Here is a 24221-nt window from a genome sequence, read left to right on the forward strand (position 1 = left end):
TGCAGAGCTTCTGCATATGTCGCATTGGTTATATGTGCCCAACAACAGAGGCTCAGAGATGTGGCAGAGGCCATGTGTAGGGAGCTGCACGCTGGGAAGTACTTGGAGGGAGAGCATGTTCAGTCTGGTTTGGGAAGAACAGTCTCTGATGAGGATGCTGATCAGGGGAATTATGCCGCAGCACTTTTCGCGTGTAGGGAGTGGGCAGGCACCAGGCTCAGGAAGGGCTGGTGTGGACTCACCCATTTTTATCTCGTGCTCGCCACCATGGTAAGTTGCTTTCCTCCAAGATAAAATATTCATCACCCTTCCGCAGCTGTAGATCATTTGCATTCATTGGCATGTAATCATAAAGGGCCACAACCTTTTTCAGCTCACTTGTGGAGACTGGTGCTGCTGCTGGCTCAGGCGGTAGTGGCTTTTTCAAGATCTATGTAGTTAGGAGAAAAGGTAGGAGGGTTTGTCAAGATACCAAGCACTCTTCTCTTCTCTCCCAACTCTCTGGCTTACTCAAGACACCCAAATCAGGCATACTAAAATATTACTCAGCAGTCATTCAACAACCATTTTTAAGCACCAGTGCAGGAGTTCTCAGCCTTGCATACATATAAAGACCATCTATGGAACTTTTAAATTCCAATGTACTTTGGGAGGCCAAGGCAGGCGGATCAGTTGAGGCCAGGAGTTCGAGAACAGCCTGGCCAACATGACAAAACCCCATCTCTACTAAAAATGCAAAAATTAGCTGGGCATGGTAGTGTGTGCGTATAGCCCCAGCTAGTCAGGAGGCTGAGGCGGGAGAATCACTTGAACCCAGGAGGCAGAGGTTGCAGTGAGCCAAGACCACACCACTGCACTCCAACCTGGGTGACAGAGTGAGACTGTCTGAAAAAAAAAAAAAACCACAAAAAACAAAAAACCAATTCCAATACCCAGTCAGTTTCCTCACAGACCAATTACATACATCAAAATCAAACTCTCAGGAATGGGACCCAAACATTACTATTTTTAAAGCTCACTAGACAAAAACCATTTATAGGAAACCGGCTTGGCACTAAACTTGTATGTGAATCTACCAAGTGGCTCAGAACCTTGGTTTCCTTCTTTGTAAAATGAGTATAATAATACTTGCTCTACTTACTTACAATACGTGAGAAAGGGCTTTCTAGACCTCAGGAAGGAACCAAAAAAAAAAAAAAACTTCTAAAGTGTTAGGGATAGGTGGTGTTAGTGCTAAGTGTTGAGTATGTTGGTATTAAATGTTAAATTCTTCTAACTTTACTGTATGTTTGAAAATACTTTCCAGCTGGGCACGGTGGCTCACGCCTGTAATCCCAGCACTTTAGGAGGCCGAGACGGGTTCGAGACCAGCCTGAACAACATGGTGACACCCCCGTCTCTACTAAAAATACAAAAATTAGCTGGGCGTGGTGGTGCGTGCCTGTAATCCCAGCTACTCAGGAGGCTGAGACAGGAGAATCACTTGAACCTGGGAGGCGGAGGTTGCAGTGAGCCGAGATCATGCCATTACACTCGAGCCTGGGCAACAGAGCAAGACTCCGTCTCAAAACAAAAACAAAAACAAAAACAAAACAAAACAACAACAACAAAAACTTTCCATTAAAAAAATCAGGCTTTGTTCTAAACAGGTGATTGGATTACATGGTTGCTGAGAGCCTTCTATCTTTCCATTGAGGAGGAAATCCTAATTAGAAGAACAAATCCCCAATCTTAGCAAGAATACCAATTAACACTGCCAAGTCCCAGGGTAATTCTAAGACTCTGGTGTGTTCTTAGGGTTTGACTATAAATTTCCATTTAAGCAGTGGCAGCACCCAGTTTCCCTCTATACCTGGTCCTCTTCAGGCGTTGGGGGAAGAGGCTTTTTTGTCTTCCGGTGAGAACTCCCAGGTTTTAAGCCTGCAAAACAAGAAGCCAGTGATGATATGGAATGCACTTTAGGAAAGGGCCCAAGGACAGGTTTGGTCAGGGACTTTGCCGTCCATATTGAGTGCCTTTAGGCAAGTTAGAAAAAGTAGCTAGGCATGCCAGGTCACATAGCTCGGAGAGCAGATTACCAGCTGGATTTCAGCCCCCATGTTCCTCCTCCCTCCCCCAGGACCCTTTGTTTAGCACCCAAAATGTACAACCTTATGCTATGTCCCTGGGCTTGACAGACCCTTGGGAGAGTGATGGAAACAGAGTCAAAGGAGGAAGAAATTATATCGATCAGATTGCTTACTTCCATTCCTGTTCTCCAAAATTTGGCAGCCCATAGCATTTTTGGCTGTCTGAGAGCAGCAGAGATACTGCCCATCGATCCAGAAGCAAGGGTGGTATTTCTGAACCAGATCACTGTTGTACCGGATTACTGTAGCAGGAAAGAAGAGAGAGATCACATCTGACATGGAGGAGAAGCCACCATTTGCATGTTTTCCTCTTTGAGCTTAGTGGTGAACTTCAAACAACTGCCCCCTCCTTGGCCACCCTGAAGGAGAGCAGATCACAGGACCAGTTGGCTCACATGACTGGCCTGCCTGACTGTGCCCTGGTCCCAGACAGTTCCTGTGCAGTTTTCTTTAGTGGTCTGTGATGAGGAGTATCTCCCAATCAACAAGATAAGACTATCTGGTGGCTTGAGAGCCCAATAACAGAAATATGTTATCTATGTTTTCCCAGTAGCCATTACAATCTTCCTGTAAGGCAGGTGTTCATCGTGGTGCTTGTTTCCCAGATAAGGGAAACAATGTGCCCAAGCCAATCTCCCCAGCTTTTAATACTGATTTCTCAGTTCCTTGAGTGATCTTTTAGGGATAATTAGCCTTAGTGAGAACTTCTGCATGGGGCTTTCTGTATAGAATAGTCAACAGAGCTGATCTCAAGGGCAAATGAAGGTGACTTTGCCTCTAGAATCAACATGATTTGAATCTTCCTAGGGCCACTGAGGTAGACTGAGCTCATTGCCAGAGGTAACACAGCAGCTTCTTTTCCCTCATGGAGTTGTGAGGCCCAAAAGATCTCCCAGAGTAAAAGTATTTTGCAAAGAATAGAGTGGATGCAGACAGGAGGAATTAGTATTGGTGTTTGTAATACTATGGCATATCAAAAACCTTAACATGAAGTCAATTAGAAAAGTCGGTCAGACGCAGTGGCTCACGCCTGTAATCTCAGCACTTTGGGAGGCCGAGGTGGGTGGATCATGAGGTCAGGAGTTCAAGACCAGCCTGGCCAAGATGGTGAAACCCCGTCTCCACTAAAAGTGCAAAAATTACAGCGCGCCTGTAATCCCAGCTACTCGGGAGGCTGAGGCAGGAGAATTGCTTGAACCTGGCGGGCGGAGGTTGCAGTGAGCCAAGATCGCGCCACTGTACTCCAGCCTGGGTGACAGCGTGAGACTCTGTCTCAAGAAAAAAAAAAAAAAGAAAAGTCATCCAGGGTTCATAGTGTTAGATAACTGAGAGAAACAAAGACAATTGAAATAACTGATAGCAGCAAACACTGGAGCAAAGACCCAGGCTGGTCCAAGAACACGCACATTTGATAACATACACATTTCAGCATTTACAGCTAAGAAGAATCCCGCATAACATCATTATTATTATTATTATTATTATTATTATTGTTATTATTATTATTGGAGATGGGGTCTTCCTGTGATTCCCAGGCAGGCCTTGAATTCCTAGACTCAAGCAGTCCTCCCACCTCAGCTTCCCAAATACCTGGGACTACAAGCACTCACCACCAGGTCCAGTGGCTGGCATAACTTTTTTTAAAAAAGACAAAAACAAAACAAAACCTTCCACTGTAGAAAACAACTAAAATCCGGCTGGGTGTGGTGGCTCATGCCTGTAATCCCAGCACTTTGGGAGGCAGAGGCGGGTGGATCACCTGAGGTCAGGAGTTCAAGACCAGCCTGACCAATATGATGAAACCCCGTTTCTACTAAAAATACAAAAATTAGCTGGGCGTGGTGGCATGCACCTATAATCCCTGCTACTCGGGAGGCTGAGACAGGAGAATCACTTGAACCCAGGAGGCGGAGGTCACAGTGAACCAGGATGGCACCATTGTGCTCCAGCCTGGCCAACAGGAACGAAACTCCAACTAAAAAAAAAAAAAAAAAAAAGAAAAGAAAAAAGAAAAAGAAACAACTCAAATCCTTAAGGGCTTGCTAGTCACACTTCACTCACTTAAGGCTTTGTGGGAAAGCCTAAAAGCTTCTAGTAGCTGGTGCATTTTGCAGGCAAATGAACAAAAGTTCTTTTTTATTTTTTAAGAGCCATTTTGATACTTTTCTCCACGTAGATTTGAAAACTTCAAACCATTCTCCCCCGCCCACCCTCACCCTGACTTTTCCAGCACTCCTCTTCACCAGTGTACCAAGGACAGAATGGTGGGAGCTGTTCAGACAGAGTGCAGGCTATAAGGGACTGCATTGCATAGAGAGAATTTTTTTTTTTTTTCTTTGAGACAGTGTCTCGCTTTGTTGCCCAGGCTAAAGTGCAGTGGTGCGATCTCGGCTCACTGTAACCTCCACCTCCTGGGTTCAAGCGATTCTTCTGCCTCAGCCTCCCAAGTAGCTGGGACTACAGGCATACGCCACCAAGCCCGGCTAATTTTTGTGTTTTTAGCAGAGCGTGAGCCACCACGCCCGGCCCCTAGAGAGAATTTTAAAACAATAATAAAACCGACCCAAAGTCTGTCTGCCTTTTGTTATTACTAAGCACTGGTAGTTGTGAACAATGTCATTGATACTCCTCCCTGCCAGGATTGATTACTCCTACCACATCCACACTCTGGCCCCTCCCCCTATGCCACTCCCTGTCACCTAGGGATTTGAAGACCCTCAAGTTTGCTCTGTCTTCTGCAGGGCTGGGCACCAGTAGACATGCCAAAGAATACCTAATCGACAATTAGCCACTGTAATAAACTAAGCTTGCTAATACAATAATGAGAGGAAATAAGGCTTCTTGCCTTCCCCACCCCTAGCACACTCATTAAGAAACCTCCCTACATTCTAAAATAATGTCTGCCTCTTAAGAGGTCCCTTGAAGATGACACCCCTTCTTTTGTTGGCTAATCCAAAGCTGGTATTTCCAGCTACTTAGGAGAGGATTGCAAAAGCAGGGTGTCCAAGTGGGAGGGCTGGGGGAGACTGCTTGCTTCACCAATGCACATTCCCCTATTGGGAAGCACTAATGGTTAGTACACATTCTCCATGCGCTTGATGGGCTGGTCTTTTCTATCCATATTTAGGAGGTTAATGTCTAAAATTCTGTTTCAGGCATGCATGAATCATTCCTTTCCATACTGTTTGTAGGAGATTTGCCAGTGCTATTCTCTTATTCATTTTGGTGAGGTCAGGTCATTTGCCTACTTTTGAATTTGCAATTAGGATAGGTTCTATTGAGCTTGACCAAAGATTCAAGAATAAGTATAGGCAAATATTTGTGGTGCTGGAACATAGAAGGGCCCACTGCCGTATTTAAGGAAATGGAAAGAGAGAGTCTGTGGCTAAGCCCTCAGGAATACAACCTTTCCATGGCAAGCACCATTGAGAAAATGTGGCAGCTGGATATGAGGTATCTGAGGCTGTGCTTTTAAAATTGAGGTACAGGCCTGGTGCAGTGGCTCACGCCTTGGGAGGCCGAGGTGGGCGGATCATTTGAGGTCAGGCATTTGAGACCAGCCTGGCTAACATGGTGAAATCCCGTCTCTACCAAAAATACAAAAATTAGCTGGGCGTGGTGGTGAGCGCCTGTAATCCCAGCTACTCGGGAGGCTGAGGCAGGAGAATCGCTTGAACGCAGGAGGCAGAGTTTGCAGTGAGCCGAGATTGTGCCACTGCACACCAGCCTGCACGATAGAGCAAGACTCTCTGTCTCAAAATAAATAAAAATAAATAAATAAAATTGAGGTATAATTTACATATAATAAAGGCACAGATCTAATGTGTACAGCAAACCATATTTTTCCACACCCATTTAACCTCCTTGAGATCCAGCACCTCATGCCTCTTCAGTCAATATGCCTGCAAAGGTAACCAGTATTCTCATGAGGTCCCCTTTTCATGTCAATGATTTCTTATTGGTGCATTTTACCCAAGAGTAGGATAATAAAAACATAAAAACAAACAAGAAAAAAACAGAAAGAGTAGAATAATATCATTATTTTGTGGCTCCTAGGGTAACTCACTATTGACATTGGCAGCACCTGGGACTGTCCTGGGATTTGTTAGGACTTGCACCTAAATCTCCCAGCAATCATGGTATTTGTCGGAAGGTGCCTACTTTTTGGCTTTTGTTGTTAGCCCAGGACGGTTCAACAAGACTATACCCAGGTGGAACTACTGGGAAAAATATGCCTTTGGTGAAACATAAGAGAAGGCAAAGAGGTGCCTAGCCACACTCCCTGATCACACTGGTGACCCAGCTGAAGTGATGGTGTTTCTGTTTGTTTATTTTGGCTTTATTTTTAGCCTGTTGTGAATTTACTTGGCTAATGAACTTTAAAATCAGCACATAATGAAGATTTAAGGTTAACATCTGAGTTAAGAAACCAAGCTCGGCTGGGCATAGTGGCTCACACCTGTAATCCCAGCACATTGGGAGGCTGAGGTAGGTGGATCACCTGAGGTCAGGAGTTGAAGACCAGCCTGGCCAACATGATGAAACCCTGTCTCTACTAAAGATACAAAAATTAGCCGGGCATGATGGTGCATGCCTGTAGTCCCAGCTACTCGGGAGGCTGAGGGAGGAGAATCGCTTGAACCTAGGAGGCGGCGGTTGCAGTGAGCCAACATCACGTCACTCTACTCCAGCCTAGGCAACAGCGTGAGACTCCATCTCAAGAAAAAAAAAAAAAAAAAGAAAAAAAAGAAAGCTCACAAGCTCACAAGCTGGATATCCTTATCTTCGGTCATTACTCACCCTTGAATATAGCGGACATTCAATAAATATTTGTTGGGCCAGGCGTGGCGGCTCATGCTTTAATCCCAGCACTTTAGGAGACAGAGGCGGGTGCATCACCTGAGGTCAGGAGTTTGAGACGAGCCTGGCCATCGTGGTGAAACCCTGTCTCTACTAAAAATACAAAAACTAGCTGGGCATGGTGGCAGGCGCCTGTCATCCCAACTACTCGGGAGGCTGAGGCGGGAGAATCGCTTCAACTCGGGAGGCGGAGGTTGCAGTGAGCCGAGATCGTGCCATTGCACTCCAGCCTGGGTGACAAGAGCGAAACTCCATCTCAAAATAAATACATTAATAAATAAATAAATAAATATTTGTTGGACTAAACTATGACTGGTTTTGAAATTAGTATATGAAGTGTAAAGAAGTTACCAACTTGAGCATGCCAGTTTCTCCCTTATTTCTCCTTCAGCTAGTCTGCCTTGCATTCCCCCATTTCCAGACTAAAACCCAGCCACTTATCGATGTGGAGCCCAAGCTGGTGGTGGTTGTTTATTCCCACAGATAAATCAGTTAACACAACTATTGATCCCTTTCTGTGTGCAAGGCGCTGTATGAGGCATTGTGGAGAGAACTACAGAAGTACAAGTATACATGTCCTGCAGAGCTCTTATCCCAGTCTCTGCAAATATTTCTGTGGCTGGAGATAGTATACTGGTTCAGGACATGGAGTCTGGAGCCTGAATTCAAAGCCCGACCCTGCCATTTACTAACTGAGGGCCTTTGGGCAAATTACTTAACCTCTCTGTACCTCAGCTTTCTTATCTGTAATATGGGGATGACAAGATAACTGCCTCATATGGTTAATACAAAGTTAATATATGTAAAGAACTTAAAGAAGAGCCTGTATCACAATAAGCAGTATTAAAGAGTTTGCTCATTTTTTAGCTCCAGGGCTAAAGCAGACCCCTTATCTTAAAATATGCCAAGAACTGAACTGTGTATTGCAGGATATCACCTATTTGTAATATTCAACATAGCTTTACTATAGAATATTTTGCAACCAACTACATGTGAAATTTCTGGACTTGGAAACCAAGCAGCGCAAAACTATGCAATGAGCTTGGGCTTTGGAGTCATACAGACACAGGGATGTGATAAGAATCCAGGCTCCACCATTCACTGTGTGCCCATGAGCAAGTTACATAACATCTTTGAGCTTCAGTTTCCTCATCTGTAAATAGGGGAATAATACATACTTCTTAAGGCTACTGCAAAGATCAAATAAGTAATACATTTGAAGCACTTGGCACAGAGCCTACTACATAGTAAGTGCTCATTAAGTGTTAGTTATCATTGTTATTGTTTTTAGCCCAAGGTTGTTGTGAAAATTAAATGAGATAATATATACAAGGTATTTAGCTCAATGTCTGGCACATAGCAATAATTGAATAGATGATCCTTCATCTTCGTTCCTCCTGTTCCCTTTCAGTTTGAAAGACTTGGCTAATATAATTTTGACCAACCGAACTTGCATTCAAGGGAGTGTACAAGGCTGGTATAGCCAGCCAATGAGTATCAGAATCTAAATGTTTATTAAGACAAAGGGCTGTCATGCAATAACCCAACCATACCATTATCAGTCTGCCATCCTTCCTGTTTCTCTAGGCAGCCTTTCCTGATGTCAACTCAACCAGTTAATCTCTCAGTCACTTGACATGTGGCTATATATACATGCAAATATGTGTGCATGCATCCTGTGCTGCAAGCATTTACAGTCAAGTTTATCTGAACACACTGTATGGTTGATGTGAAATGCTGAAACTGTTCAAGTTTAGGTCCTCACAAAGCAAGGAATATAAAATATTTCCTTGGGAAATATTTATCCACAACAAAGAGATGTACAGTGCTTTCGTATACAGTGATTTACAGTTTTCCATGTGCTTTTACATGCATTATTACTTCATTTGATCCTTACAACAACCCCAGAGGTAGGTGTGGCATGAATTACCATTATTCTCCTTTGAGAAGAAGAAACTGAGCATCAAAGAAGCTTGTTGGCCTTCTTGCCAGAAATCACCCAGTTTGTAAGTGGTAAAAGAGGGCTTGAAACCAGGTTCTCTGACTCTGACTTCAAGCACTTTCATACATCATCTATTTAATTTTTTGGAGCTAGGTATTTTATACTTAGGATTCTAAATATTGCATAACCATTGAATGCCACACCACCCTTGTATTCAGTGCAAAAAATGGGACTTTTTTTAATAAATAGAGAAATGGAGGTGCCTAAAATTACAAAATTGCACTAGAGAGATAGTGATAGAACTGGGAAAGTCTTAGTCTAATATTTTATCTTTTATTCATATGATGGAATACTAAGCTCAATTGTATTACTAATATTGAAACAAAATACAAACTTTCCTTTGTTTCTTTCTCTTCTATTTTCTTCTATTTGTCTTTCTTTCCTCCCTCATCCTCTTCCTTCTTTCCTTGCTTCCTTCCTTCCTGTCTCCCTCCTCCCCTCCCTCTCTCTTTCTTTTCTCCCCTTCTATCCATTTTTTTCTTCTTTTCTCTCTACGTTTCTCCTTTCTCTTTCTTTCTCGTTTCTCTCTTCCTTCTTTCCTTTTCCTCCCGTCTATCTCCTCTTCCTTCCTTTCCTTCTTTCTTTGGAAACATTTATTTTCCAAATAATTCTTACCGTTTTTGAGCTGGTGAATCCACCGCTTCCTTAGTTCTTCAGTTGGGGAGAAGACGTAGAGAGGCCCTTCATCATATACAACCTGGGTCAATGAAAACACAGACTTCAGCAGTTAGGATTAAGAAAAAAGGAGAAAGACCTTGAAGGTACTAATCTTAGGGGACAATTTGTATACTTATTGTAGAAAACAAAGAAAGGCAGAATCTTCAGTCAGCAGTGGTGTTCAGGTTATGTGAACTATCTGAAGGATTCCTGAACTCTTCATATCTAGGAATGTAGCGTTTAAAAGCTCTTAGAATTTTTCATACTCTTAGGTCCTCCTGACTTGTGCTTCAATTCGTGCATAAACTTATTTTATAAGGTCTTCGTCTGCCCTTGCTGGAGATAACATTTTTGTTTATCCAACAAAGGGTATTTTATCTTATTATTAAATTCTGACTTTGTATAGAAGAGAATTGAACTGATTATATATAAATTAAGTCTTGATTAGTACATATGGGTTATTCACTTGGATAATATGGAGTAAAATTTTAATTCATGGCTAAGTACCTCCACCTCCACTACCTAGTGGCCTCCCCTCACCAATATTAGCCAAAATAAATCAAATTTGGAACTACAAACCTACTTCGAAAAGGGTAAAGTATATAATAAGCAATATCATCAAGTCAAATAGTATTTTTTTAACCATGTACAAGGCATCATGCTAGGTGTTACGAAGATGCATGAAATATATAAGATGTGGTTCCAACCCTCACAGAGTTTATAGACATCACATAATAAATTCTAAAGTCAAATATAAATTAATTTAAAATTATCTGCTGTTCAGCATTGTTCACTAGTGCAGCCAAACAATGTCATCTTGTTGAAAGGCATTGGTAGTAAAAACTGTGTCTGAAATACCCCTCTTTCAAAGGTTTTGTAACTTTGATATAGTCAGGGACACGAACAAGATCCTTTTACGTTTTTCTTTTTGCTTGTTAGTCTTGCTGTGCTCATAAATCCATGACAGAAAGCCCCCTCCCCTGAGACTTTCCACTTCCTTTTCTGGCTTTCACTGTTGCAGAGGCTGCTATATTCACGACATGTGGCCTACAGAGTTCTCAGGATGTAAGCAAGCCAAACTGAAGACCAAATTTGTAGTTCTTGCTCTCCTAAACAGATGCATATGTGGCACTTCAGCTCTTCCAGATTACAACAGAATTTAGGTTTATGCATAAGTATAATAAGTCTTCCTCATACTGAACTTCCTAATACTACTCCCCTTTTCTGTCTTTTCAACCCACATGACCACTATTAGACAGATAGTCAGAACCACAAGGAAGTGAAATGCTCACTCAACAAGCAGAGCATCTTTCTCAATGCAGTTATCATAGACAAGACACACTGTGATAGAATTGGTGCTGCTATGTATTCTTTTTGAGGTATAGAGACTAAAAGAAACTATATTAGATTAGGTAAATAGAAAAGCAAACATTCTTAGCCCATGCCAGTCTCGGTTCAGTATCCTTGTGCACCTCAACTTCTATTCACTGGGTCCTCGTAGCCTTCCCTCTGCCCTGCACCCCACTACCCCTTCTAATTGTGTTATAGGGGCCTTTCGAGATTTGGTGAGAGAAAATAACTCACCTGGAAGGGATAAGGGAACCTTTCAATGATTGAAATTTGCTCCATTTCACTGGACTCTTCACCTCTTCTCTGTAATGAAATAAGAAAAAATGGTTATTGGTTGATGCATTGCTCTTTTCTGAATTTCCTCAGGTACTAGAAGCCTTTTGCTGTGGCTTCAGAAGTTTCTCCTGCACAGACAAGGCTGATTCTTAGTGATTACTTTCTATAGGCCAATAGGGACACATATCCAATATGACCCAACACATACCCAGTCAAGAGAGACTCAGGTATTTCAAATAATTGGGAAAATGGAGGTTTCTAAAAATTGTTGTTGGGACAAATATTTAACCACTAACGTGGGGAGGAGAGGAGTTAGGTAGCTATGCTACACCATACACCAAAGAAAATTCCAGATGGATTCAAGAGCTTAATATAAAAAATAAAACTATGAATGACTGAGAGTAAATATAAGCAATTATTTATATAATCCTGTGGGAGGCAAGCTTTTTCTAATATAATGATAAAACTTAGAACTATTAAGAAAAACCTGAACTAATTTGATGACACAGACTTTAAATCCCTATATGGCAAAAAGCATCATAAACAAAATTGAAAGATAAAGGATAAACTGAAAAACATTTTCAACATACTTTACAGTTAAAGGATAAATGTTCTTATATCAAGATCTCTTTAAAAGTATTAGAAATGAGGTAAACATCTCAATGTAAACAACGGACTAAAAATTAATGGGCAATTCACAAATAAAATATAAATGAGCAGTAGAACAACTTTATGAGTAAAAGAAATAGCAAAATAAGTTAGCAATAAAATGCTATTTTTTTTTTTTTTTTTTTTGAGACGGAGTCTTGCTCTGTCGTCCAGCCTGGACACGCAGTGGTGCGATCTCGGCTCACTACAACCTCCACCTCCTGGGTTCAAGGGATTCTCCTGCCTCAGCCTCCTGAGTAGCTGGGATTACAGGCTCGCGCCACCATGCCCAGCTAATTTTTGTATTTTTAGTAGAGACGGGGTTTCACCGTGTTGGTCAGGCTGGTCTCAAACTCCTGCTCATGATCCGCCTGCCTTGACCTCCCAAAGTGCTGGGATTACAGGCGTGAGCCACCGTGCCCCACTTGAAATGCTATTTTTCTTGGCTGTCAAATTAACTAATATTTAAAATATCTAGTGTTGGGCCGGGCACACTGGCTCATGCCTGTAATCCCAGCACTTTGGGAGGCCGAGGTGGGAGGATCACTTGAGGTCAGGAATTCGAGATCAGCCTGACCAACCTGGTGAAACCCCATCTCTACTAAAAATACAAAAATTAGCGGGGCGTGGTGGTGGGCGCCTGTAGTCCCAGCTACTCAGGAGGCTGGGGCAGGAGAATCACTTGAACCGGAGGCAGAGGTTGCAGTGAGCGGAGATCGCACCACTGCACTCCAGCCTGGGCGACACAGCAAGAATCCATCTCAAAAAATAATAATAACAATAAAAATAACAAAATATCTAGTGTTGGAAAAAATGTACAGAAACAGGCACTCTCATACATAGCTTGCAGGTGTGTATGAAATTCAATTCCACTTCTAGAAAATGAAATAAAAAGATAAAAATAACCAAAGTGCACAGATTTTCTTAAAGAGAAGAACAAAATTTTCCTTCTAGGAAATTATCATAAGGAAAAGAATAAAAAAAGTACAGAAAGATGTATGCAAGATTGTTCCTCTCAACATGGTTTATACTATCAAGTACTTGTAGACAAACTGAATGTGTAATAATGAGAGATTAAACAAATTACAATACACCCATAATAGGGAATACCATGCAGTCATTAAAATCATGTTATTAAAGAATATCTATTGCCATGGGGAAAAGTTTCCCACATATCGTTACATTGAAAAAGTAGGTTACAAAGCAAGATGTGTACTATGAGTCTATGTTTTAAATATATAACATATATATAAGTGTATGTGTACGTGTTCTTAGTGAAGAAAAACATCTGTAAGTCTATGTACACCAATATGTTAATAGTTGTTTTAACTGGGTAACAGGATTATGCATCATTTTAATCTTTTTGTGTTTTTTATATATTCCAGAGTTTCTATAATAAATACGCAATTCTCCTGTGATCAAGAAAATACTGAAAATGGTCAGACGCAGTGGATGGCTCACGCCTGTAATCTCTGCACTTTGGGAGGCTGAGGCAGGCAGATCACTTGAGGCCAGGAGTTCGAGACCAGCCTGGCCAACATGGTGAAACCCCGTCTCTACTAAAAAAATACGAAAAATTAGCCAGGCATGGTGGTGCACACCTGTAATCCCAGCTACTTGGGAGGCTGAGGCATGAGAATTGCTTGAACCCGGGAGGTGAAGGTTGCAGTGAGCCAAGATGGCACCAGTGCACTCCAGCCTGGGCAACAGAGCGAGACTGTCTAAAAAAAGAAAAAAAGAAAAGAAAAAAAGAAAATACTGAAATTGATATATATTTTTTAAAAGTGAACTCAAAAATCAGTGGGTTTTATACCTCTCGCTCTGGAAAGTGAGAAGAGAATAAATAGTAAGGTATTAAAGGATATCATGTGACTCAGAGCCCTAGGATTATGGCATTCAGACTTACTTAATCCTCTAAATCTGATCCTGAGGGAACTGAGGGAATAAAACCAATGATCTCTGACCAGTTTGAAAACTAGATATATTATCATTTAAAAGCTTGTGTTAACAAATTTTCCAGGTTTAGTGAGATGTTCTGAATATGAAGGAAAGAAGCTAAGATTCTTTATAACCAATGTGGTAGAGTGAAGAATTTTTAAAGGAAACTTGACTGTGTTCCACGTTGCACAGCATCACCAGTCTATTTACAGAGAATTTAAATGTTGCAAATTTCTTCAAATCTGCTGTTCCCCATCTCAGACGTTGGTCTCTTCTTACCGGAATCTGTCTTTCTGGAGGAGGATTTTTTTCAGGAACCACTGTTTCAACACAAGTGATCTTCTCAACATCTATTGAACCCTTCTTACTGCCTCTTCTCTGAGAAATAGAATGAGGAAGAAAACAGAGAAAGATTAAAAGGGATTAAGCAACCAGATGATTAGATTTTGTTATCTAATCATTCAACAAAGTGAGGTGGCACCCACAGGCTACATCAGGACCTGTCATGTGGGGGAAGAAAAAAAATCCTTCCAGATCTATAAGTCTATGACTACCAAATGGAGGGCAAATACCATGGAAGAGTGAATGACTGTATGTACCTTCCTCATAGGAAGTAAGGAAGCAATTTCCAACTCTTCGATTTCATTCTCAAATATCATTTAATGAGTGCTCATCAATTCCAAGATTCCATGGTAATATTTTCCTTGTGGCTTCTTAGGACCTTTGACTTTCCGGCTTTAGCTAGTTATAGGCTAGGAAATATTTTGCTGAATTTGAAAGAACTTAGGTCCATTCTACTCCCTTCCTCCTACCAATGAAAATTTACCTCTTCCCCAAGAAAGATCTAAGGCCAAGTCCTTGATATCTTGAAACTCAGGTTTCATAGTCGAGAAACTTACCCCACGTTCAAAGTCATACTCATAGTAGGAGAGTTTGTGCACGGTCAAGAGAAACAGGCGCTTCTTGAAGTTTAGAGGTGATGTTTTCTTTTTCTGTTGGGATCGCTTCAGAAAGATGCTCTCCAGAATCACTGCGGCCATAGCTTCTTTCTGGAGTTCACCTGTGTGCTGTTGATAATGAAAGTTCCGGAGGACCAAGGACATTAATCCTCATCCCTCTTGGTTCCCCCTCAGCCTAGCTACCTAGTTTCAAATGGAACACAAATGTGCACAGCTCACAAAATAATTTCTTCCTACCAACCTCCTACCACAGCCCCCAGCTCTGTCAGGTTTCAGGTATAATGGATGCACACTGAATTGGGGGGTGGGGATTGGTTCGATGTTGTGAGCTCATATAAACTGAGTTCTTGTATAAGGCAATGGAATGCTCTAGATGTTAAATGGCACGCACCTGTGTGCTTGGTAAGGTGTAGAGGTAGCTTTACACTATTCACCTTTATATGATATGTGTAGAATCTGTGAAAAGCAAAAGTATCTGTGCAGCTGTTGATCTTGCTATACCCAGAAGGGATAATGCAGGTGCCAGAACTCCACTGAGGCAGATACTGGACTTTCAGTTCCCAATTTCCTAGACGGTGAATATAATTTTTCAAACATTGTCCCACTGGGGTCTGTAACCAAGGGAACTAATAAGGATATGGAGGCTGCACCTGCAGTTCTGGACACACACTAACTGCTGCCCAACTGATTTTGCCCACACCCACTTACTGAGCTACAAAGGATAGAAGCTTTGTTCTAAAGTTGAAAACATAATTTTTTTTGGTGGGTTTGGGGTGGGGGTAGTTGTTGTTTTCTGACCTTTTCCCCATTTAGCTTAAATTAGTTCTTTTACACAGCATCATGCAAAAGTGATGCAACTGTCTTACTGATATAGATGCCACCTCTGTTCATTTATGAAACACAACTTATTTAGCCTCCCCAAACCTACAATACTCCAGAAGGATTCAATTTAGGTAACTGAAACACAGAAAGACAAATAAAGTTCCCAAAGTCACCACTAGCTTTTTTATTCACACCAAGCAATACTTCATATCAGTTATTCACTTACAGTTTATGCACAGTGTAATATTATTACTAATTCCGAACTTTCGTTGGAAAGATAAAGTGAAAACAAATGCTGTCATAAAAATAGAACGCTAGGCCGGCGTGGTGGCTCACATCTGTAATCCCAGCACTTTGGGAGGCCGAGGCTGGCGGATCACCTGAGTTCAGCAGTTCAAGACCAGCCTGGCCAACATGGCAAAACCCCGTCTCTACTAAAAATACAAAAATTAGCCGGGCGTAGTGGTGGGTGCCTGTAATCCCAGCTACTCGGGAGGCTGAGGCAGGAGAATCGCTTGAACCCAGGAGGCGGAGGTTGCAGTGAGCTGAGATTGTGCCATTATACTCCAGTCTGGGCAACAAGAGTGAAACTCTGTCTCAAAAAACAAGACCAAAAACAACAACAAAAAAACACTAAGTAAGTCATGAAAAAACCACCAGCCCTCCACTCAAGTTTTCTTAGAGGTAGGGATTTTTCCTCTGGCGGAGGGGTGGGGGTGGGAATTTGTCTATTTTTTAAGTAAACTCCTTATGCTTTTGGTGGCGCCATGGAAGCAGAATGAATAAAGCCAGCAGTTTTTTTCTACTTTTTAAGCAGATTATTGCTCACACTAGGAAAGCAAGGGAGTGAATTTTATCAAAGCCTGGGGGCTATCCACACTGTTATTTTGCTCTTTCCTGTGGTGTAGGAGGTTCTGTTCTCATGCTGGGGAGACGAAAATAGGTGAAAGGAGCACCAGGGGTGTTCTGGAAGATCGCTTTGCCACTTAGCTACCATGTGTATGCCACTATCTTCTGGAGGTGGATTAATTCAATATTTTGTAAATTAGATTTTGAGAAAAATTGGACAAGAGCGCAAACCTTTCCCTCCACCCTGCCACACACCCTGACTCCCTGGTTTAAATGGTCTCTCACTGGAGTGACAAATTGAAGAGTTTACAATCAGCCCTTCCCAACACTCAGTTTTAGCTGTAAACTAAAAGAGGTTCATTTTAACATTACAATTATGCATTTACTCAGGAGTAGTGGTAACCAAATAATACTACTCTATTCTCAGGAACTACCAACTCATTGAGATCCCTGTAATCATACCACAGTTGTTCTTGTGGCAAATTATAATTAAGTACCTCTTCACAATCAAAGACTCAAATTACAGGATAAAAAATAAAACCCTAAACAAATTGAGTACCGTGACCAGTAAATGGGGTCAGAAGCACCCCAGCAAACCACGTCTGGTGTACTTCTCTTAGCCGAATAAATCACAGGCAGCATTTTATCTTTAGTTTTGTTGCAGGCTCTTGGTGGATACATTCCCTGCTTAGACCCACCATCTGTTTCATTCTTGTCCCCTGCTCTTACTTCCTGTAAGACAGGTCCTTCTGGAAGCTGCCTCTACTCTTTTTCTGTTTTAGAACAAATCCAGTTTGTACAAGAGGAAGTCTTCTTCTCTCTCAAGTATCTGTGTTTGGGCAGTGTTTAATGCTGCTCTGACTATGAGGAAGTAAGCAAGTCTCTCACTAGCCATCGCCCCTCTGAGCAAAAGGTGAAATGGCCTCCACCTCTAGATCATTGAGCTAGAGGTCTACCAGAATTGCCATGATTTGGTATCACCTTCTTTGACTGCTTTTCTCCTATTTCTTGTGATCCAGTCCAGACTCACGCAGCCTGAAAATGTGGTAGCTCTTCCTTAGGTGCCACTGGTCCATCACTCAATAATGTGAAAGGAAAGGGATCCATCTTTGAGTCCTCCAGAAGGTTGGTGTGTAACACACAGCTCTGAGTTAAAAAGTAGTTAGAGGGTAAAGCTTCTGTGGGTACTTATTGTGAAAGGCCCCATTTTTTTTTTTTTTTTTTTTGAGACGGAATCTTGCTTTGTTGCCCAGGCTGGAGCGCAGTGGCACGACCTTGGCTCACTGCAACCTCCGTCTCCTGGGTTCAAGCAATTCTCCTGCCTCAGCCTCCCAAGTAGCCGGGATTACAGGCGTGTGCCACCACACCTGGCTAATTTTTGTATTTTTAGTAGAGGTGGGGTTTCCCCATGTTGGCCAGGCTGGTCTTGAACTCCTGACCTCAGGTGACCTGCCTACCTTGGCCTCCCAAAGTGCTGGAATTACAGGTATGAGCCACCGTGCCTGGCCAGTAAAGGCTCTGATTTTTTTTAAACAATTTCAGTAGCCTACAGAGTCGGTTTGACCACAAAATATGCACAATGATGGCTGACCCTGAGATCCACTCGGGGTGAAGGGTGGAAATGGAAGTGACTTGAATGTCTCAAACACACACACACACACACACACACACACACCCCACTGTTGTTTATAGAAAGAAAGAAATGGGGGAGGAGAAATAATAGACACAGAGCTCTTCATTTAAAATATGGAGTTCCAGTGTTATAATGTTCTCTTTATTAAATTATAAATGCAAAGATTTTTACAGGGCCACCTTTTGCAGCCTCCCAGCTCCCTATGGAGCAGCAGAATTCAGAAAGACGAAGCTTATTAACAAGAGTTCAGCCATCATACAAACTGCACTATGCCAAGGAATTAATAGAAATAGCACTTGCAGAATCAGTAAACTAAACCATCTTGGGCTCTTATCTTCGCTCATAAGATAAAATACTATTAAGAATAATAAGGCCAGGCGCGGTGGCTCACGCCCGTAATCCCAACACTTTGGGAGGCTGAGGCTGGCGGATCACTTGAGGACAGGAGTTAGAGACCAGCCTGGCCAACATGATGAAATCCCGTCTCTATTAAAAATACAAAAAATTAGCCGGGTGTGGTGACAGGCGCCTGTAGTCCCAGCAACTCAGGAGGCTGAGGCAGAAGAATCACTTGAACCTGGGAGGCAGAGGTTGCAGTGAGCCAAGATCGTGACACTGCACTCCAGCCTGGAGTCTCAAAAAAAAAAAAAAAAAAAAAGAAGAAGAAGAATACCAGAGCAAAATTCAGAAAACTACACAGCCAGCCTATGATTGGGAAGAGTCTATGAGATATGACTTAAAATAACCAGTCAACTGTACTTCAAATGACTACTTAGCCAAAATATCCAAGAAGTAGTGTTTTCTCTTGATTTCTCCTTGAAAGTACTACTCAATTGGCTAGGAAGATTCTGGCCATTCCCGTCTTTCCTTAGGGGGATGGAATGGAACTTCTGTTCCTTTCAGTGACTTCTACCTGTCAGGCATTTTACAGGCATTATTTCATTTATTCCTCACAACAAATAGATGAGGAAACTGACACTCACAGAGGTTATGTGACTTGTCCAACCTCATCCATCTATAGCTCTTGGTATATCATCTATAGCCCTTGCTTTTTTTGTGGTGTTTCATTGCCTACTGGAGGGATTTTTGTTCGTTTATTTGTTTTTTGGTCTTTGATGAGGTTGATGCCATCTGCCTTGGGGCCCCTGTCATTCTCCATGGCTATCATCAAAGAGCAGTTGTGACAAACTCCTCTCCGTTTTCTAGGAATGTTCAGCAAGAGAGGAAATGGTGGTAAATACAGGAGATAAGAGAGTATTCAAGATCCTAAGCTCTTTCCTCTGCAATATTCCTCCAGGCTGGTAAGGATGATCTGTCCCTGTTAACTGTCAACTATACTTTTTTTGCACTTGAGGACTCTTCTTAGTCTTGCCAGGTTTTCTTACATTTTCCCTCTTTAAATCATTCCCAAGGAGATTCTGTCTAGCTAGTGAATTTCTAGAGTCACTTGTTGTTTCCTTTCCTGGATGTTTCATTGTTGATGGAATGAAAGCACAGTGTTTAGGTGGAACATCCACCCTTCTCTGTCCCTAGGGTTCTTATTGCTTACTGTGAATATAAAACTTTGATCAAATATACCTTCTATTTTTTTGAGACAGGGTCTCACTCTGTCACCGAGGATGGAGTGCAGTGGCAGGATCACCACTCACTGCAGCCTCCACCTCCCGGGCTCAAGCGATCCTCCTGCCTCAGCCTCTCAAGTAGCTGGGACTACAGGTGTGCACTACCACACCTAGCTAATTTTTAATTTTTTTGTAGAGACACGGGTCTCACTTTGTTGCCTAGGCTAGTCTCAAACTCCTGGATGCAAGTGATCTTCTTGTCTCAGCCTTCTAAAGTGTGGGGATTACAGGCGTGAGCTGCCACACCTGGCCTCAAATATACTTTGTTTTATATTATGAAATATTTCAAATGGAAAGTACAGAGGCTATAACATTACAATCTTGGACTCACCGCTTAGCTCTACAAAATCCTAACATTGTGCCATATTGCCTCACATGTTATAGCATTGGGAGATATACCTAATGCTAGATGACGAGTTGGTGGGTGCAGCGCACCAGCATGGCACATGTATACATATGTAACTTACCTGCACGTTGCGCACATGTATCATAGAGCCTAAAGTATAATAATAATAATAGTAATAATAATAAAAAATAAAAAATAAAAAAAATAAAAAAAATAAAAAAAAAAAAGAAATGCTTAAAAAGCACTGTCCTGCAACGTGAGTTTAAATGGCTACATAGAATTCTAATGATTAATGATTTATGAAAACAATTGGAATAAATGCAAAGTTTTTCTCAACATAAGCAGTGTTGTGATAAAACATTAATTACTATCTGAGAAAGATTTCTGAAAGTAGAATAAGTGGCTTGAAAAGTAGGGACACTCTTGTTTCTTGATTTGTGTTGCCTAATTAGCCCTCCAAAATACTGCACATTTTAAAACAATTTATAGTGCTTGAAGAGTCTTTGTTTTTCTACATTCTTGCCAAATTGTGGTATTAATGGTTTTTAATATTGTCATTTTTTAGACACACAAAAATAATATATCATTGTTATTTTCTTTTTGAGTCAGGGTCTTGCTCAGTCACTTAAGCTGGAGTACAGTGGTGCCATCACAGCTCAGTGTAACTGCAAACTCCTGGGCTCAAACGATCCTCCCACCTCAGCCCCCAGAGTACCTGGGACTTCAGGTGTATGCCACTATGACTGGCTAATTTTTTAATTTTCTGGAGAGACAGGGTCTCACTATGTTGCCCAAACTGATCTCAAACAGCTGGCCTCAAGCAATCCTCCCACCTCAGCATCCCAAAGCACTGGGATTACAGGCATGAGCCACTGCACATGCCCTGTTATTTTAATTTGAATTTCTTTTGTTATCATTCAGATTGACCTTTTTTCTGTATGTATACACAGATTGGCAATTTAAAATCCTTCGTGAGTTATGTATGTTCCTCTTTGTTACTGATTTGTAAGAGATCTTTATATAAAGGATATATATAACAAAAAAAAAAAAAGAACTGAAATACTATCTATATAATCAAGACCCCTTTATGTACTCCAAAATCTTAGTCTTCTCCCTCCTTAGAGATTACCAATATCTTGAATTTGATGTTTATCATTCCTAGGTACGTTTTCATATTATTATTACAGATGTAAGTACCTATAAAAGATATATATTATTGGTTTACATGTTTAAAATTTACATATGGCCAGGTGTGGTAGCTCATGCCTGTAATTCCAGCACTTTGGGAGGCTGAGGCGGGTGGATGGCAAGGTCAGGAGTTTGAGAGCAGCCAGCCTGACCAACATGGAGAAACCCTGTCTCTACTAAAAATACAAAAACTAGCTGGGCCAACGCTACTCTCCCAGCTACTCAGGAGGCTGAGGTGGGAGAATCCCTTGAACCCGGGAGGCAGAGGTTGCAGTGAGCCGAGATCTTGCCATTGCACTCCAGCCTGGGCAACAAGAGTGAAACTCCGTCGCAAAAAAAAAAAAAAAAAGAAAAAAGAAAATTTATATATATATATGGTACACATTCTCCAGCAACTTGCTTTTTTCCCCTCAATATAATATGTTAGGATTTATTTATCTGGATAGTTCTACTTCATACGTTTTAATTCATTTTTATATGCATAAAATATTCTATATGATGAATACATCCCAATTTACTTATTCATTCTCCTGTTGATGGACATTTAGGTTGTTTGTTTTCAATGATAAACAATGCTGCTGTGAACATTATTTTGATTTTTTGATCTCAGAATGAATTCTCAGTTACTTAAACAAAGTGGCAAACCCAGGTCCAGCTTATCTTTTGGACTATGCACTTTGCATCATTCCTTCTTGCCTTTTCAGTCTTGTTTTCCTGATGCTTCACTATGAAATGTGGTAGAATTATCAATTATCTCTAGTGGGAGGTTAAATTTGGCCTACGGAAAATCTCTTCCCAGTCCCAAGAAGCATCCTTCGCGTTCTAATTGAGATTTCAATTGAGAATTCCTTGGCCTTGGGACCAGAAGAGAACGTGTTAAGAACTGAAATACTATCTATATAATCAAGACCCCTTTATGTACTCCAAAATCTTAGTCTTCTCCCTCCTTAGAGATTACCAGTATCTTCAATTTGGTGTTTATCATTCCTAGGTACGTTTTCATATTATTATTACAGATGTAAGTACCTATAAAAGATATATAGTATTGGTTTACATGTTTAAAATTTACATATGGCCAGGTGCGGTAGCTCACGCCTGTAATCTCAGCACTTTGGGAGGCTGAGGCGGGTGGATGGCAAGGTCAGGAGTTTGAGAGCAGCCAGCCTGACCAGCATGGAGAAACCCTGTCTCTACTAAAAATACAAAAATTAGCCGGGCGTGGTGGCGTGCACCTGTAATCCCAGTTACTCAGGAGGCTGAGGCAGGAGAATCGCTTGAACCCAGGAGGCAGAGGTTGCAGTGAGCCGAGATTGTGCCACTGCACCCCAGCCTGGGTGACAGAGTGAGACTCCGTCTCAAAAAAAAAAAAAAAAGCAACAAAGCAACCTTTAATCTTGTTAAATTCCCAAGATGCTTTTGTTCAGGCCCCAGTGAAACCTAATTCTTTTATGATAAGCTTCATAGTCAAGGCTACAGGGGACCAAATTTGTGATGAAGCCATCAAGCCAAACTCAATTTTCTGGCTGCGTGCTGACCAGGGAAACTCTCCTGCTGTAGTCATTTACAGGAGGCCTTAGGGCTCTCTGGTTCTTCCACAGCAGTTCATGTTTTATTTATTTACTTTTGAGACAGAGTCTCGCTCTGTCATCCGGGCTTCAGTACAGTAGCGCAATCTTGGCTCACTGCAATCTCTACCTCCCAGTTTCAAGCAATTCTCGTGCCTCAGCCTCCTGAGTAGCTGGGACTACAGCCGCACACCATGACGCCTGCCTTGGCCTCCCAAAATGCTGGGATTACAGGCTTGAGCCACCGCACCTGGCCTTATGTTTTTAGCATTTTACATTTTTCTTCTGTGGTTTTGGAAACTTCTAGGTCTCTGTGATTCATCATCTCTTTTTGTCTTGCATTAGCGACAATATATTCTGGCCAACTGATGATGGAAGGAGAGCCAGAGAGCCAATCTGCAAGTTTATAGTCAGTGCCAGATCAGATCGGTGGTAATACTTTCAATATTCTCCCTCTGCTCTGAGGGTGACTGCTGGGGTGTCTGTCTTTCACTCTGGACTTGTGTCCCCTTTTGGCCTTCTTTTTTAACCTAGTTTTTGTTTTCCTTGGCTTAAACATTTTATTTATTTTTTCCATCGATATCAAAATAACACACGCAGCTGGGTGCAGTGGTGTGCACCTGTAGTCCCAGCTACTCAGGAGGTTGATATTGGAGGATCGCTTGAGCCCAAGAGTTCAAGGTCAGCCTGAGAAACATAGGGAGACCCCCATCTCAAAATAAAACAAAATATAGTAAAATAAAACATGCTTATTGTAGAAAATATGTCAAGTACAGGGATATAAAAAAGAAAAAATCATTCATAAACTCATCCAGAGGCATTAATATTTCGGCATATTCCTTCCATTTTTTTTCTGTGCATGTTTCTTATAATATTTGAGATCATATTGCACATTCAGTTAATTTACCTATATTTCGTAACATCTATGTATGTATGTGTGTATGTATCTATCCATCCATCCATCCGTTCAAGGTACCTTTTTCCAAAAAAAGATCTAACGTTCTTATTTAACATTATTCCTAATTATTTTCCAATGTTATTAGGATCTCTATACAAGCATCATTTCCAGAGTCAAAAAAGTATGTGCATTTTGCATTTTGATACATACTGCCAAAATAGTTTCCAGAAACATTGTCCCAATTTCAGCTCCAAATAGTTTTAGAGAGCCCCCTTTCTCATTATCCTTATCTCTTTTCTGGTCCATTTCTAATCATTTTTAAAACTCTGGTTTTACCGCAGACCAATCTGTTTTTTTTTCATTGAGTCAATGATCTTAAACTCCAGTATATTCCAACTTCCAGCTTGTCTAAAACTTAACTTCTCTTGACTCTAGAATTTCCTTCTTCTAGGGTGAGCTAACAGACTACAGTTTGTTTT

At 41.4% G+C, this 24221-nt stretch overlaps 1 protein-coding gene across 2 annotated transcripts in view; it reads right to left on the bottom strand.

Annotated features, from left to right (window-relative positions):
* BTK (Bruton tyrosine kinase) overlaps positions 1 to 24221 on the bottom strand; it is a 42033-nt gene that overhangs the window by 10919 nt on the left and 6893 nt on the right. For both annotated transcript variants that reach the window (XM_009235055.3, XM_002831894.5), the window contains exons 2-8: positions 14760 to 14927; positions 14140 to 14238; positions 11233 to 11301; positions 9607 to 9688; positions 2243 to 2371; positions 1853 to 1920; positions 243 to 430 (exon numbers count right to left, since the gene is read on the bottom strand). In XM_009235055.3, the coding sequence (XP_009233330.1) occupies positions 243 to 430; positions 1853 to 1920; positions 2243 to 2371; positions 9607 to 9688; positions 11233 to 11301; positions 14140 to 14238; positions 14760 to 14927 (803 nt within the window). The remainder of the gene's footprint in view (positions 1 to 242; positions 431 to 1852; positions 1921 to 2242; positions 2372 to 9606; positions 9689 to 11232; positions 11302 to 14139; positions 14239 to 14759; positions 14928 to 24221) is intronic.

This window comes from Pongo abelii, chromosome X, assembly GCF_028885655.2.
Source record: "Pongo abelii isolate AG06213 chromosome X, NHGRI_mPonAbe1-v2.0_pri, whole genome shotgun sequence".
Lineage (NCBI taxonomy): Eukaryota > Metazoa > Chordata > Mammalia > Primates > Hominidae > Pongo > Pongo abelii.